Here is a 17,373-nt window from a genome sequence, read left to right as displayed (position 1 = left end):
GTCATTGCTAGTGTCATGGGCATTTAGATTTCAAGGGTAGAAATTTGTATTATTCAGACAAAAAATATTGTGGATAAAAAGAATGTTCCCCAGCAGTGTCATGTTTCCTGTCCTTGTCCATGTATTTCTCTGAAGGTGCTCCAGAAGACATCAGCTTTTTGTTATTTTGCAACAGACACTCAAACGTGGACCCATCAACCAATTTGGGGAGAATGCTGCGGTAACTGTGTCCTGGCGACGAAGATTTTCGGGGTCGCATGATGAAACAGGAGTGGTGCTTAATACCTCCCAGATGGGTCTAATCATTGTGCAGATACACAGGCTGTCCAGAGGATAGGGGGCGTCCCTTCCCGTCCTTCCCGGTTAGGTCTTGGTTTTAGTCTCCAGAAGTCTGACTTAAAGCAATGGCCCTGAGGCCTCTCTTTGCTTGTTCTACACTCTGTGGGACTGATATGCCAAGGTCAGCCTGCTAGAGTGAGTTCCTCTGTATTCTCTTTCAAGATGAAAAAAGCTTTGCTGTATGTTCTGTGGCATGGTTGACTTGATTTATTTGCAGGTTCTATTGAGAATCAGTAAATCAATAGTATTAGTCATGGTGAGGGGTAAAGCCCTTATTGAAACTAACTTACAGTGATGTTTATTTTCATTAATTGTCCCAGACTTACTTTAATCTCATTGTATGGATACCTTCTCCAGGTTGTGCAGAGAATAACTAATATTATTTGTCAGAAGTATCATGTATCACTTTCACATTAAGAAATTATAAAACCAAAATACTTAATGTACTCATAAATACCACATAAGTGTATATATATAATGAAATGAATGAAAAGCCAGTTCAAAATTGTCCAACCAAAACTTTTCATTGTCTTACCATTTTACATGCTGGTGAAAACGTAGTCTTGAAAATTGATAAAATGCTTGGCCGCTGCCAGGAAAAACCCCTTTCAGCATTACGCACATGCAAAAAAAAAAAAAAAAAAACTGGACAGCCATCACTGAACAAGGTATCTTTTTAATGCCTTCCAGCTGTTCTAACAAGCAGCGCATTGTGCAGCCTGCAGGACTCTGTGAACCCTGATCACAGCCATGGCAGGTAACATGGATGGAGCCCCAGACAGCGCTGAAGGTTAACAAGGCGTCCCGAGATCCAGCCGTCAGATCCTGAACTCTTGGCTGGCACGGGCGCCCCTGCCCCCCTCCTTTCATCACTGTTAGCTCGAACACCACTCACAGGAGATGTGTTCAACAAGGAATTTCTACTGCTCTGACCTTCTCCACAGTTTCAGCTGAATTCATAACATTCAGATAGCAGAGGCTTACAGGGAAGGAATTTCCATAAAGTGCAAAACAGGCAGCACAATGCACAAAGCTTCACTCTGCAGACCACAGCCGAGGCCATGTTTTAAAACAGATCACACACACAAGCATACATGGAGGCATACAGGCACACAGGCACATACAAGCAAGAAAACCCAGAGGTTTTCTCAGTCAGGTGAATTGAGGTTTGCAGTTGTATCCAGAGAGTTGTGTAAGCGGACTAGATTGGATGTTGCTTTTTAGGAAATAAAACTGTCCACATGTGCTATGTACACTTTGTAAATGTCAGTGCAAAGGTTGCAGACAATATTTGATTTCCTAATCTGTCTAATTCAAGGCCTCTTGTTGAAGGGTGTTTTGATGGAGTTCTGACACTGGGAGGCGCTGTTGGAGATCTGTGTGTGGATACCAGGCCTGGAGTAGAGGAGGCTGCAAACCTCACTTTGCACATTTTTAATGTCTACTTCTGTGTATGGAAGGGAATTAGTTGTTTTTACTTGAATGCCATGTGCAGTTCTCAATAATTTATTATAGATTGCATCTGGTTTGTTGTAAATTGCATCTTGTAGTGATACGAAATTGTGATTTGGGTTGGCACACACTGGATTTCAAAAGTGCACATTTCTGCGGAAGGTGAGCTGATGTTTTAAACTCACACTCCCCATGACTCAACGATAAGCAACACTGACTAAGAAAACTGAACTTCCCAAAAGCTATGACGTGATGTTGTAATAATTTATTGAAATTCTCTAAATACACAAGGGAAGGAGTGTAACCATATTTTCATGAGACGTTTTAAGGTTGTTAAAGAATGCCACAATGGAACATGGCCACCAATAATTCAGTAAGCCTACTTCACTCTCTCTCCCCAAGCTGGCAAAAAAAGAGAGCTAATAATGACTCTTGAGCTGAAGCTGCTCCCACCCAATATTCCTTATCTACTTTGAAGAGGAAGAAATGAAGGTGAGTGCAGCAAAGGAACCCAGGATAGGGTTCTGCGGTGAGTCACTTTAGTGTCATCAAGATTTATAGGGGAGGAGATAAAAATCAGTTGTCAGTGGGCAAATCTCGGGAAAGCTATTCGTTACACGTGGCACCCATCTGTAATCATAACTGTTTATGTGTGTTAGTGTTCTGCAACTGCAGCATATGGTTTCTGTAGTGTAATTAAGTGTCCATTTCCAGGAGGTCCAAAGAGGTCAGACCTTTTCCTGTGTCGTTTTCTCATGTCAATCTACTCTAGGCATTATCTCAACCACTTTATTTGCATGTCTTCAGGATATGAGTCCTATGCCGCTGTGTGAGTTGTGGAATGATGTTCTTATAGTGTCATCCTCCCTTACTCCCTAAAACATATTTCCATGAGTGCAGGAAATTTCATTGCATCCAACAAAAGATTACTCTACCTTGAACAAATGCACATGCATGCAATGTCAGTTCACTGTTAGCACAGTCCTGAGAAGAAATGTAATGGAAGATTCTTTGTTCCTCACATAGTCTGTGTGTGTGGTTGTGTGCATATGCGTGTGCGAGTGTGCGCTCGTTCTTATGGGCTCTTCATTAAAATCCTGTGGTTTTGGAGAATGTGGGAGTCAAAATGTGCCAGTTTGTTTCTTTCTGGTTGCAGTGAGAGGCACCAGACAGACTGCTTGACACACGTTACTTTTTTCCAACATTGGCTCCTCCAATCAGCTTGCTTTCCTGTGAAATTAACAATGTTGAAGTCAAATGTCTCTACTGTTCAGAGATGATGGGTTATGCAGAGTTCTGGTTCATACTGCCTTTCTGTCATATGCAAGTAAGAACTGGATCCTCAATCAATATATAACACAGAGTTACAATTTTAAGTAATTGGACCCTCAATTAATGCTGCAGCTCAAGCCATTTGTTTTCTGTTCATGAAACAGTAATTTAGTGTGCCCATGTACATGATGCCATATGGTGCAATATTAAATTATCTAATAGATCTATATTTATACAGAAGGAGTTTATGGCAACATGAAAGTTTATCCCTTTCATGCAAGCATTATTTACTTAGCAAGACAGGAATCATAAACAATCTTTTTGTTATGTAATTATGAAGATGTTAGAAATATATCCACCTCAGTGGACTGCATGCATCAACAGTAAAAGCATCGCCATTTGATCTTAAAGAATAAAGTGAGTCTTTTTAACATTATTTATTTATTCATAAATATTATTTATTATTGTTTAATAAATCTTGTGTTAGTATGTACATAAATGAAATGTGTGATAGGGCCAACCTTTTATCTGGTAAATCAATCATTTAAACTATTTTTGGATACCAGTCTGGATTACCTAGTTCTAAGGCAGGATTTATTTCTGTAAAATATACATTTTAAAATGCAACTTGTCCTATATTCTAAGACTAATGGAAATTACTAATGTTTAGTGGAGAAGGTTGACACAATTGGCCAAACAGATACCAGTAGATAGAAAATGTGATGTAATGTAATTCATCAAACCTTTCACTTTAACTTCGTAATAGCTAGCTGAGCATTAACACATGCCAGGTGAGGTATTCCTAGCAAGGTGTATGCTCAGAGGAATCCTCTGACACACCCATCTGCAGTAAATATCTTTTTCTCATGCTACTTTCCAAGGAAAAACTGTCATCATTGGGGAAAAGCAACAAATCCTCCAATGGCATTGGCTGTCCTTTGGTGCATTGTGAGATTAGATGTGTATAAAACAGCCATTGGCTGAAGATGACTAGTATATCAGAGAAATAAAAGCACAATCATGCATTTTTTGTTTAAGTGGTAATAAAGGTCATTCTCCTCATGAATTTGGAACGTATTAATATTTTTTTATTTGATAAAATGCATTTTCTTTGAATGGGGTCAGATTGTCTTATAAGCAGGGACACCTTATATTTGAGCCCATACAGTAATTTATATACATGAATTATAATTCATAGTCATACAATTCTATAGTCTTGTGACATAAAAGCCAACCATTCAATGACGAGTAAATGGTTCTTTGAAATTGTATTTAGGATTGTCAAGTTTAACCAAGCAACACATCTCTTACACCATTATTGTCATTAGTAATGCTGTCACTTCACCACTGAAATCATTCAAAAATATCTCTTTATCATGAAAATACTTCAAAGATGACAAAAATAGACACAGCATAATATTTTGAGTCACAATACAATTTATATAGCTTTCATATGACAAAAAGTACAATAACAAACTTCAAGGAAACATAGGCAGAGCATTCAACATTAATCTCTCCAAGCATGAAGTGGGCATTGGTTTTTCATAAAATAATACATAAAGAAAGTAATTTTGAAATTTTATTCCTTACACCTTAGTTAGTTCATGTTTGTTTTAACATCCATACAGTAACAAATACACATATACCACATTGTTACATTCTGAGGGTTCATGACTATAAGCACCAAACTGGACAGATGCTATGAAAAAAATACAAAAAAGAAATGTACATCCTGTTACATTTGATGAAAATAATCTTTCATAAAATTTCTTTCACATGACCAGTGTTCACCTTTGGCAGGAGTCTGGCCGTAACACCAGTTAAGTCTTTGGGTGAGCTTTATGTAATTTAGCTGTGTAGCCTTTCTAAGATAAGTATGTTCAAAACGTAATGCAACCACACAGATTCCAAATGAACACCAGGTTGGAACCAACCATTCAAAATTACGACCTTTGAGGCTGTCAAACCTGCCATGAAAAGCCTCCTCTTTTGTAAATTTAAATGGGAATTAGAATCATATCCCAAAAACAAACTATTTTTGTCACCAGCTTTGGACACTCAGAAAAGCAAAAATTTCCAATAATCCTGAGGTGAATCTGCATTGCTGTCCGCCTACTTGAATGTAATGACTCTGGTTTTGTAGAACCAGTAATAAACCATGACAATGCAGACATCATAACATGGGTTAGGCTCCTGTGAAAAGGACCCAATGCATTTCGGAAACTGTTTAAGAGGGTGATAATTGAATTTGAATAACTGTCAACTGTACTGACCACCATGCTTGAAGTGAGTCTTAAAAAACAAAATATGCCACCTATCAGTTCAATGATGTTTTCAAAACTGAGGTGTCCTTCTTTGCGCTATTGGAGCAGCTTGGAGTGGTAGTTCATGAACTTTAAGTTCAACTTCAACTTTTAAGCAGACAGTGTGGGTGTAATTCCCAGGTAGGGTCCTCTTCATGTTCTACAGAGTGGTGGCTGACGAGTCGGGTTTGCATGCAAATAGCTGCTGGTTGGAGTTACAGGTGAGACACTATTGGTGTATCCTTGAGCAAGGAACATAAACAGAATTGCCTCTATTAATGTCCAGCTGTGTAAACGGATGTCAAATGTAAGTTATGAAAGTTGCCATAGACCATGGTGTCTGCCAAAGTGCTGCTAGTATTAATGTTAATGATAGTTTTACTGACAATAAGTTGTTAGTCACACTTAAAATGTGCAGACTCATACAATCTTTGTTCTTTAGTAACATGTCTCTGCTAACATTCTGTGTGGTCTCCTCTCTGACACTTGCTGTTAGGCTTGAGGCCATAGATGGCCCAGTTTGATCTCAAAAGCAGGTGGTAAAGATATTACCATCAGACATCTCACAAGAACCTCAGTATTCATAAAGTTTTCAGAATAAGGGCCATTGCAATGAAAGGGTTAAAAATACAAAAGTTATTTTTAACTATACATAAAATCTGATCCATATTTGAATGCTACGTATTTATGAATGTGGTATTAATAATAATAATAATAATAATAATAATAATAATAATAACCGTAATAATAATAATAATAATAATAATAATCATCATCATCATCATCATCATCTGAGTTAAATTAAGTGTTTACTTTAGTTTCCATCCAAAGACAGTCGGGGCTTGGGGACTCTTTAGCAATGTTTTGCCACGATATATTAATTTAACGAAATAAAAATAAGTATTATTTATTATTTTAACCACTGATGGTTACCCTTAAGTGTAATTGGTAATGCATAAAATAGTCCACATTGTCATAATAATGCTTCATCATTGTATCATTATTACAATTTAATATTAACTTGTGCATACAAGTGATTTCCTTGAGAGAATTGCAAAAGGTAACTTTATCATGTCGACCAGAAATAAGAAACGCGTGCTGTAATTATGGCATTTTTTTCTCAAATGATCCCAGCAGAAGATGAATATTTTTATCAGCAACAACGTGTTAATATTGATAAGTATTAGAACTGTTTTGACTTTGCACTGAAAACGACAGTGCAACGACCAGAGATTTATGAATTAAATTCAGTCGAACAGCTTGGCGCTGAACAGCTGGTGGTGATTCTGTAATGTCAGAGAGAGCTGTGGTACTGGAGCAAGTAACGTCCTTACTTTATGATCAGCGTAGTTTCTGGCTGTGGGCAGATGCATTGTGGGTCTCTGAAATTGATCCAGTAAATTGGAGATGGCGCTGTCTACAGTGTGAGCGAGTTAGCAGCCAAAGTTGGGTGAACACAGGAAAGTTCGCTGGAGTAGAGGGGACTACGGATCCAAGTAAGAGTTTTTCCTCACATCAATGGCATTGTACAGCGCTATGCAGACGTTGAGAGACGCTGTGTAATACAACGTTTCTTGTCATGAATTACGAGTGTTTCAGGATTAACAGCGCTTTCGGAATACTTTGACTGTAAGGATTCACTGCCGCTGCTAGTGCAGCAGCACTTTCTGTCGTGTCCGTAGGACTCTGCCTTATTTATCACCGTAAGTAGGCTAAATGCGATACACAATACCGTGGGACCGCGTTGCATAAGTAGATAATCAAGGTGTGTTTGTTGCCCCTAGAATGAATTATCGAAAGGGACATCACATCGGATATTTGTAAAACAATGAACGACCCCCGTGACAAGGACTTGACACCGATTTCTAGGAAGCACCGACTCATGGCTGCAGTTGTGCCCGGCGAAGAGAGTGCATTTCCCGGTAACGGTTCTAGACTTGAACGAAACGGGATAGGATTGATTTATTGTTTTATTTGTGGAGGTAGTGTTACGGCCGGGAAAGAACTGAAGTTGCAAGTGAAATATCAACGAGAAAACGGTCCTTTTTTCCCGTTTTTGCAACACCAGGAGCCAGCCCCGGGGGCTGACGGAGTTGCCCTAGATGGATGCGTTCTGGCGTGCGCTGTGTGCCACTGCTTTCTCGGGGAGCAGTGGAACTCATTCGAGAGATCAAGGACCCCGATAGAAAAGCGCATGTACTGGCTAAAAAGGCCATATCAGTGTGATTCCCGGCGGATACCCCAAGAATGGAACATCTCGTACGATCTGGAGCGGAGGATAAGTGTCAGCAGCCAGAATTTTGACGCACCTGAATCAGATTTTTCGTCATTCTCTGAAAATGAAAATATGTCAGACCAAGAATTAGATTTAGTCGATAGACCCAGTATGAACAAGGAAAAATGTTTTAAATTGTCCACAAATAACAAAACACCCAAAGAAGGTACCAGAAAAAGTAGCGATGTCAATATAAAAAGCAGTCCTGATTCTCAGCGGGCGATCCGGTACAGTGTCAGTGGCTATGCAGCACAGGACGCGCAGAAATCGGATAGTACTTTGCCTCCGAGACGCTCTGCTCAAATTATGAGTCATGTATCTCAATCCTCAGTGCCTCTGGCTCAGTTCCAGGAGTTTATGCCACAGCGCTGTTATGACACCCCTTCTGTCGCGACACCTGTGCAAGACAACGGAATCATTATACGCAACAAGCAGTGGCTACCAGAGGAGAATGCCAAACATCCAGACCCAAGCCAGCATACTGCCGACAGCAGCTGTAACTCCAGGCATCCTTTGGTTCTGTTACGCAAACGTCATAAAGCAGCAGATGTTGCTGGGGCAGCCGCTGCACTGTCACCTGCTGGCGCCCAGAGCAGTTCCGACCGCGACGCGTATGTCCTGAAGGAAAGTGACCCTTGTGAGTCAAATGACGGGGGTAACCATGCCTGCGACTCTGACTCTGAAAACAATGAAATAAACATAACGAGTGATGACGACCGCGACGTTCCTGAACTCAGAGGCAAGAGGGAGCGCGGAGCGGCACTGAACAAACAGCAAAGGGAGCTGGGTAGTGTCATTTCAAAACCTCACAGCAGTAGTGCGGTGGAGGAGTGTGCATGTTACATCTGTGGAAGCAAGCTGTCCCCAACTAACCAGTTCAGAGTGTATGTACAGAAACAAGAGAGAACTATAAACGAGCCATTTTTCCCATTTCTGTGGCTGCACAATCCTCCCCCTGGGGCTGTGCCCTTGAGCCCTGGAGGGTGCACCCTGGTGTGTGCCTGCTGCCACTCTTCCCTTATGCAGCAGTGGCAGGGCTTCGAACTGGCTAATGTGCCCGTACTCCAGCGCCTATATGTTGTTCCCCTGAACATGGATCCCGTGGGTCAGGAGCCCCATACTCTTCAGAGTCACAAACCAGAGCCAGAGCCCACCCGGGAGGCCTGCTTCCTCTGTGGCCAGGATTGCGGCAAGGATGTGAAAGTGGCTTACGCAAAGGCAGGGCCAGGCAAAGCCCGGAGTGCCATGCACTTCCCCTTCATTAACTTTCTCCCCTGCCCTCCAAACGCCAGGGGGGTGAAGAATGGGAAGGTGCACTGCTGCAAGCTGTGCCACGGCATCCTGGAGGATATCTGGGCCGCCTACAGGCTGTGTCTTAGTGAGGAGCTCATCACGTCCGTCAACACCTTCCTGGGTAGATACCACCAGGCAGTCAGTGGGGGGCCCAACTCCCAAAGTGGCTGCCTAGGCCTCCCTCCTGCCCATGTGGGCCACACTTCCATGTGCTACTTGTGTGGCACTGAGCTGGGAGCTGGCGTGGAGTTCCAGCTGAACGTGAACCCCCCGGGCCGCTGTGGGGAAGGGGAGCCCTTCTTCCCCTTTCTGACTGTGCACCCCCCTGCCCCCCGGGCCAAGCCAGCTGACTCCACAGGCCTGGTGTCCACCTGCGTGCTCTGCTATCATGACCTGCTGGGCCAGTGGGCACAGCATGAGAGCCGCAGTGGTCAGCCTGCCAGCAGCCCATGGTCCCGGCAGTACAGCTGTGACACCTTCGTCTGCTTCTTCTGCAGACAGGAGAAGAGGCGCTGTTTGGGGTTAAAGATGGTCCATGTGGCCCGGCTTCCCGTTTTCCTCTATGCTCCCAGGGTCAACCACACTCTTGTGGTGGATGATGGGAAAAAACTGACCATTGGATCTTGTGTGGAATGTAAAGCCATGGTCCTGGCTGGTCAGAACATGAAGCAGAACCACCTGTTGGACAGCAGTTCCTCTCCCAGTAAATACAAGGTAATCAGCATGAAATAACAAATTATGTAAGATTACATGTTTTCTGTTCCATCTGTATGCCACCTGCCCTGAGAAAAGATCAGTTATTTCATTTCAAGATTGCATTCATTGAACTATGTATTGCTCTTACACTTTTGAGCTGAATTATTCTGCTGAATGAGAAGGTTAAGCTTCTCCATCAAATGAAATGACAAGTGGAGACAGGTGGTGCTGTACATAAAGCGTTGGGAAAATAATCTGAAACAAATACTGGTCCAGCCCCATTCATTCTTCTAAATGTCAGAAAACAAATTTTTTCACCTCTGTTGCCAGATTGCATGTGAATGTGGGGGTATATGTTTGCACATACATAGCTAATATGTACATGTGCATGAGTGAAATACTTTAGTAGGATGTTGGAGAGGTTATTCCTATGCTGATGTTGACAGATCCCTGTCTGTCAAACCATCTCTTGTGTTTCAAGGTCTTCCTCGGCATCACTATTTTAAGTTGCCCTTTAGAAAGTGTCTTATTAGGACCATGACTGTGTCTGTCCATGGTAGTAGACTATCAGAGATGGAATGGATTATATAAGGATGGCAGAGAGAGAAGTGTCTGGCCTCTCAAGAATGTTTTGTAGGTGCAAGACGATACAAGGGTAGGTAGTAAAGGCTGGGAGGGTAATAGTGGCCTGTTCCGTGTAGTACAGTGAGAGGCAAACATTCAGACAGCGGGATCCAAAAATCACCGGCGTGGGCTGATTCATATTTTTTAAAAGTCAGTGCTGCTGCACTCTGCTAGACCATCTGGCGGCAGAAAACAAATGTTACCCTGGTGAGCTTGATTTCCACCCTCCTTCTGCAGGGAGCAGAGGCTCTAGAGCCTGAAACAGATGAGAGAAAGGGAGGAAATTGTGTCTTAGAGAAGGTGTTTTGATTGGACCTCAAAAACAATTCTGTATTCATATTTGGCTGTAAGATACCATATGCCTTCTATTTAGGGAGTATGGGATGGGTTTACTATAAAACCAATTTCTTCTGATACCGTTGACAATATTTGAATTCTTTATAGTTTTTTAACCAAATCCAGTAATCTGAATGGTCATACATGCAAACGGATGGAGATGCAACATTTGTTTGTCAGTTGTCACTTTAAAAACAGCCATTACTGCTAATAATGGCAACAGCTGAAATATTACATAAAGTTTATTAAACATAATAATTTCCTCTAATAAAGCCTGCTGAATGGTCAAGTAGCCAGACCGAGAAATAAGACATAACTTCTGTGGCTGTCATTCACACTATGACACAGAAGTTTTGGGACACACCAGCTGTTTGTTGCCTGGACCAAACTAAAACCATTAGACCGAGGAACTTGCGGCAGCAGCTTTGAGGTAAAGTTTCTGAGGGAATCAGACCCAAATTGCAAAAAGATGATCTGGGAGAGGAGCCTTGGAGCCCTGGGGCAGCAGGCGCGCGGGAGATTAAGCCATTTTGGCCTCGGCGAGTGGATGACTTCATGGCTTTGGAAATGTTCTGGGGACGGGGAAACAGGTGCTGTGTCCTCCAGTGACATGTGATCTGCTCCAGAGCTGGCCTGTCATCACTCTCGTGTCACAGAAGGCACACATCTGCTTCCTCTGCTTCCTGGCGCATGCGTTCTTGCTGTAACAGGGGCAGAAACTGGAGGGTGGGGGTGAGAGAGAGAGTGGGTTTGTCTTCTGGCGACTAGACTTTGGAAGTACTTGTCTCTTCCAGTGATAGTGAAATGTGACACTTTTACTCTTATGTTGGTCAGCCAAGCAGAGTTTTTGATAAGGCTCGCACTTTGTGTGCAGGCCTGCATTGTGCACTAGTAAGTAACACAAACATTGAAATCTCTTTATACCAGCTTCTATTTCTTTTTTTTTCCATTGTCACCTTTAGGCTGCCTATTTGTACTGTTGTGATAAAACAAAGAATTTCTGTTTTATTTAACTGCTACATTTAAACAAGCTGTTGAAAGGGGAGCACCCAGATAAAATCATATCTGATTCACTTACAGTGTTCAGTGAGGCACTTTATATATAATCTGTGGTATGTCTTAAGCATATTCGTAATTACATGGCTGAGGAATGTGGCCAAATTTCAGGCTTACTCTTCTCTTTAATTGCGATTGACCTGTTGATATATCATTAAACCCTATTGCTTCTTTGTCTTCCATCCAATACAGGCTGGAAAATGGATCCAACTCAGAGATTCATTTTCCCTCGCTTTGTGCTCTAGCCAGCTGGCCTGTGTTGTCCTTTACTTGAACTTAAAATCCAGGAAGAACTCAAATTTAGCAGTGCTTAAGTGTCACTGGCAGGATCATCTTTTCAGCGCATGAGTCAGTATGCTTTTCAAGCAGGTCCAAACAAACCTCCCACACAATGACATACATGTTATGGGTGTTAGGTGAGCTTAATGATAAAATAAGCATGAAATCATTGATAAAGCAATCCTCTGAAAATGTGTGGAATAGGCAAGAGTTTAATTATCACTTGACAAAATTCCAGCTAACATAACAGACATTGTTAGATTTCTGGTTGCAGAAAATGTGAGCATGGTGGAGGCCTTCTTGAAGAGTACTGTCATTGTTAATTATTGTATTTCTGACCCCTATTGTGCAGAGCATCTTTCGGTGTAGGTGGGACTCACCTGAGCGTTTGGCACTGATAGAGAGAGGGGGGGAAGAAGAAGGGAGAGTAATTGCATCTGTATGGTGATCTGCCAAGCTGAAACTCAGATGCTAATGGTTCCAGGGGAACTCAAGGAGGAGAGAGGAGCTGAATGGAACAAGGGAGTCTCCTGTTTTTTTTGTTTTTTTTTAACCATCATTGTGTGTGTGTATGTGTATGGTTGAGGGTTGGAGGAGCATTCTTAGTCAATTTGCAACTGCATTCGAAGGAGGTATTTGCCATCACAAGAAAAATACACCAGCGAACTGACAGTGTCGCCTGTGAAGATTAATGACAGCATGACGGAGCTCTATATCAGCATTTGAAACTAGTGATGCAGAGAGAGAGAGAGAAGGAGAGAGAGTCCAAACATTATTTTAGTGTGGTGACATCAAGCCCAAGAAAAGTGGATATGGTTCTGCCTGTAAGGAGATGCTTTGCTTTCCTGTAGAGTATGCTTTGAATGTCTACATAAGGGCTTTTAAACAACATACCATGCCCTGTCATCACATAAAGTCAGAGGTAATGTGATAGACTGTAACATTCAAGCCAAAAAAGCAAGGAACAGGTTCACCTTTTCATTGATCCTAAAGGTCCACTCTGGGAATAGCTTATTGCGTTGTGTTCATTTTTAAGTGCACTGTGAAGAGCACTTTGTATGCATTTGTTCAGTAAGTATGAATGTTGGATTGGCTATGAAGGCTCTCAGGTTTGGATAGGGATTAGCTGATGCAGATCCCTTCACAGGAAACCTAGGGCTACTTGACACATTTTCACTTTGCTGCCATTTGAGTGTTTTGGCCCAATTCAGGCCACAGTGAAATATAACCCTCTTGTTAATGAAGGTATTTGATGTGTGTGGTGCATAGCCAAAAGGCTCAAAGCCCCTCCAGTCTGTTGCTGCAAGCAAAATTATTTCACCTTTCAAGAGAGGGGACTACTTCCCAGTTAATAAGCTATCAGAATTTACAGTCAGATGGAGTACGATTTTAAAGTGTAGGTCACAGAGATATAGGCATAGTAAAGGATATGTTGATATTTGCCACCACGGAGAAATTGTGGCTGAATTGCAGTTCATGTGGAAATGCAGAAAACTCCAGAGGTATTTGAGAAAGAAAACAAACAATTTCTCTCCAGGCTCCAGTAACTGAATTTCTCGCTGAAAATTTATTGAAATGATGTCATCTGAAAAGCAGTTTTTAAGCCATTCTTATAGAGGGATATTTTTGTGGTGGAAAGAGACCAAAGTGGGGTGGGATGTTTGTGGAATATCGAAGGCAAAGACTTGGGAAATGAGCCAGGAAACCCTCAGTAGCTCAAAAATGAAGTGTCTTTGGGGGAGGTGGAGCAGGAATGAGCTCTGTGAGCCACTGTGATGGAGGGATCAGTGGAAGATCACTTTAAAGGCGAGTGATGATGGTCTGAAGGGCAGGATTCTGAGACTCACTTATGAGGAGATACACAAAGGGAGGGGGAGCAGAGGGAGTGGAATTACTGGCGGTCTGTGCAGAATGGCCCCACTAGAGACTTCCCAGCATCCCCAGCTGGGGGCTGCCCCACCCTCACCCTGTGGAGGAGCACTTCCTCCACTGATGGGGTTTTGGCAGGGCTCCAAAACGTGAGGCCATTCATCTGCATTCCTTCTCTCTGCTCTGTGATGGTATTGCATCTACCCTAGAATTCAGAGTGGTGACTGCTAATTCATATTTCAGTGTTTGTAAAAGGAATATAGTTGCTGAAAGCCTTCCTTCCTTTGTCATACATGCCTCAGCCTGCAATGCAGCCAGACCCGTGAAGAAAATGGTTTCTTGTATCATCTAACCATGGTGTCTCACTTCAGGAGAAGAGTTATGGTTGTCAGTGGTCTCTGATGTTAGCTGATGCAGCTGTGTGTGACGGCAGGCGTGACCTGGTGACAGGGGCTCCAAGTGACTGCTGTGAGAGTGTCTGCCATGGGTCATCTGAGCCGGAGGCGTGTGTGACCCAGCACTCCTGTGGGTGGTCAGCTGCTTATCTACTCCTTACAGTATGCGGTTTCTACAGGCTGCATTTCAAATTCAATGCACACGCTGCAGTTTTAATGTCTGTTGGAAACGTTCAGTTTTCTGAAAACCGGGTATCTAAGTTTTGAAGCCCTGGCATAATTTCCTTTTGGCTGAGGCAAAGCTGCAGTATGAAGCCACAAGTTAATTGTTGCCCATTGTTCAAAAAACCTTTCTAAAAATTCAGTATCAGTCTTAACTCCAGTTCCCTACATATCTGTGACATTAAAACAAGTAACTAAAGGGCTGTCCTTGAAATGTAAATTAGCAGTTGTTGGTAGATTTTATTTACAGTTTGAGGGGATATTGTAGTTTGCAACTACTGAACAATTGACACAGGCTGTCTAGGCAAAGTGTAGATTGGAAATTTGTTGCTGATTTGTTCAGTCTTCTTTTATTTTTGTTTCAAACAATGACAGAGCTTTATTGAAAAATAGATTGCCAATTATTTTTTCCAGCCATAGAAGTGTGTTGGTAGAATTGTGGAAACTACTTTATGCCATCACTGCATAAATCTTCTCTGCTGGAACATCCTGAACAAATGCATGTCAGAATTTATGGTGAGGTCTGTCAGTAAGTGGATTAGACCTGTCAGACTCTGTCTCACTGTTTGAGGGAGTGATCTTCCTCTGCTAAGGTGATATTTTGACAAAGGTAAGTTGGAATGTTGCTTGGCCAGAGCTCTGGTTCACCAGGCAACTCATTAAGGTCTCATAGACCTCCTCATTATGTATTTATTGACAGGAAAAGGCTACTGCCAGGACAGTTTATCTGCCTCTCTGTCTCTCAGCTTTCCTGATGTGAAGGCAACTTGAATTAAAGATGATAGTCTGTATTACTGTATCTCTTCTCTTCCTGTTGGCTGTAACTCGTGGAAGCAGCCTTGGGACTGGTAATGTCCCAACTCACTAAATGGGTGGGAAGATGACAAGCCACAGGTCAAAGCCATTGAACAGTGCCTGTTCAGTGTTTGTTTTGTTTATTATTTCACCAGCTGCTGCAGTTTTAATGGTGGACATCTGACTGATGCATCCCCATGGCTTTGTCTTATGTGGGTGCATGAATTGAAGGAGTGGGCTGTTTCTGTTCATTCTGGTCTCTCCTCTGCCACTCACGTTCCCTCAGCATTGACTGGTGTTTGGCAAGTAGAGCACACTGGCACGCTTGTGTAAGCCTTACACCTCCAGTGCCTGTCCCAGCAATGAAAACAATGTCAGAAAGTGGAAAGATAAACAGCTCTGAGGCATGAATGACCTCCATGGAACATTTGTTATCTCACCACAGTGTTTTTATAGCAGGGAAATGTGCAGGATCAAACCAGAAAGTCCCAAATGCTGTCAAATATTTGGTTGGAAAATCATTCAGAACCATGCACAATGTAAATAAAAGTCCTGCTCAAAAACACAAGTGTGCTTTACTTTTGGAATGTCATTCAGAGAAAAGTGTGAATGGATCTGGTATGATATGGCTCTCTAAGCTTCAAGCACTGACATGTCCATTTCCACTATTTGAGGGGCTACACAGAAATTGGTGTAAATTTCACAGCCTTGGAATTCTGCGGCAAAGATCCAAGTGTTGCTGCTGAATCGTACAGAATAACTGGAAACTGACACTACAGATGGGTAGTATAAATGGACACAGAGGTACTGTATGAAAAGAAGGCTGGGAAAGGTGCTTAGTTCACATGTAATTGTCCCGCGACCCCGGTGGTTCACACATTTCTGCTGAGATAGTGGAAGTGTGGTCAGCTGGTGGGGTCATCCGTAGCAAGGGTTAGACAGGTGGACCTGGACTGGTCGACCTCCCCATTCACCCCACTGACAGCACTTACACTTGAGTTATTAGGTGATTGAATGTTTACAAGGTGGACATCATCACAGTTGCTTCAAATTTGTGCATTCTGCCAGAGGAGGGATGGAGCTAATCCTCTCAACAAGCGTCAGAGACTGTTTCATTTACATTTTTAGGCTTGTTTTGCCAGGCTCACTAAGGAAAAATCTCTCTTGTACAATTATTTGTACAGTGTTGAGTGTAACTCAAGTGTGAGAATAGTCATGAGAATAGAGAAAAAACACATTAATACTGCAACAGTGGGAAGATAAAGTTTGATGCACTTCTTAGCCATAATCCTGTCAGAGCACTCCCTCAGCAGCACACACATTCTCTATCAGCTGGGTGTCCGGCTGCAGGCCCTGTGGACTTGCAAAGTGGAAAACCAGGGAACTGCTGTATGGTATGTGGTGCGGCGGTGGATTCTCTTGGCAGTGGGCCGGGTCATATTTTGGGCCCAAGGCAGAGGCACCGAATGTTTTGTGTGTTTTTGTGTATTTCGTAGCTTGTGGTTCCGTGTGAACCTCTCTGTGAATGCAGCGATTATCTATTGACCTGAGAAGTTGACTGACGGGGCGGGGGGATGCAGACCTTGGCTTTGGTTGTCAAACGCATGGGCCGCGGGGAGCAGAGCTGCGGGCCAGTGAACCTAATGCAGGAGTCTCTCATGCAGAGCTGGAGACTTGGCAGCTTCCTCTAGCTCAGTTCCCAGGTCTCAGAACACAGCGCTGCTCTCTTAATTTGGGAAGAGGCCAAGTCCCTCTCTCCCACCCCCCACCCCCCACCCCCACTCCCGGCTTTTATTATAGACTGACCGTTAATTCAGAGCAAAGCTTGAATGAATGGACTCTGTGCAAATGGAACACATATTGTTTACAGACGACCAGCGCGTCAGAGATGTAGGGCCAGAGAGTAGGTTCACAGCGTGAGGTGTTTATTCCTGTTGGGCCTGTTGAGAGCTCTGGCACCGCAGACTAAAAGCCTTTTAATGACTGGACAGGGTGGCGGCTACAATCATTGTTTATTTTTCCTCTCTCACACTTTTCATAAAGAAAAAAAATGAAGAGGGCCTTTTTTTCCCCATCATGCCTCTCTGTCGGGAACTGTATGATAACAGGATTGCTGTTGTGTTCCTGTGGGTTAGGCCTGAGTCCTTGTTACCAGGCCTAGTCTGAA

At 42.7% G+C, this 17,373-nt stretch overlaps 2 protein-coding genes across 2 annotated transcripts in view; both read left to right on the top strand.

Moving 5' to 3' along the window:
• The first annotated feature begins 6,733 nt into the window (after positions 1–6,733).
• Positions 6,734–9,547, top strand: LOC118782295. Its single transcript, XM_036535602.1, has 3 exons — positions 6,734–6,862; positions 7,435–9,448; positions 9,507–9,547. The coding sequence occupies exons 2-3, from the start codon at positions 7,561–7,563 to the stop codon at positions 9,545–9,547; spliced, it is 1,929 nt and encodes a 642-aa protein (XP_036391495.1). The 5' UTR covers positions 6,734–6,862; positions 7,435–7,560.
• gse1 (Gse1 coiled-coil protein) overlaps positions 9,523–17,373 on the top strand; it is a 242,077-nt gene continuing 234,226 nt past the window's right edge. Inside the window, exon 1 of the mRNA XM_036534710.1 lies at positions 9,523–9,648. Within this exon, the coding sequence (XP_036390603.1) occupies positions 9,577–9,648 (72 nt within the window). The 5' untranslated portion in view covers positions 9,523–9,576. The remainder of the gene's footprint in view (positions 9,649–17,373) is intronic.

The sequence above is a fragment of the Megalops cyprinoides genome, chromosome 8 (assembly GCF_013368585.1).
Source record: "Megalops cyprinoides isolate fMegCyp1 chromosome 8, fMegCyp1.pri, whole genome shotgun sequence".
In the NCBI taxonomy this organism is placed as follows: Eukaryota; Metazoa; Chordata; class Actinopteri; order Elopiformes; family Megalopidae; genus Megalops; species Megalops cyprinoides.
Note: the sequence above shows the minus strand (reverse complement) of the source record. Positions and strands in the feature narration are given on the sequence as shown.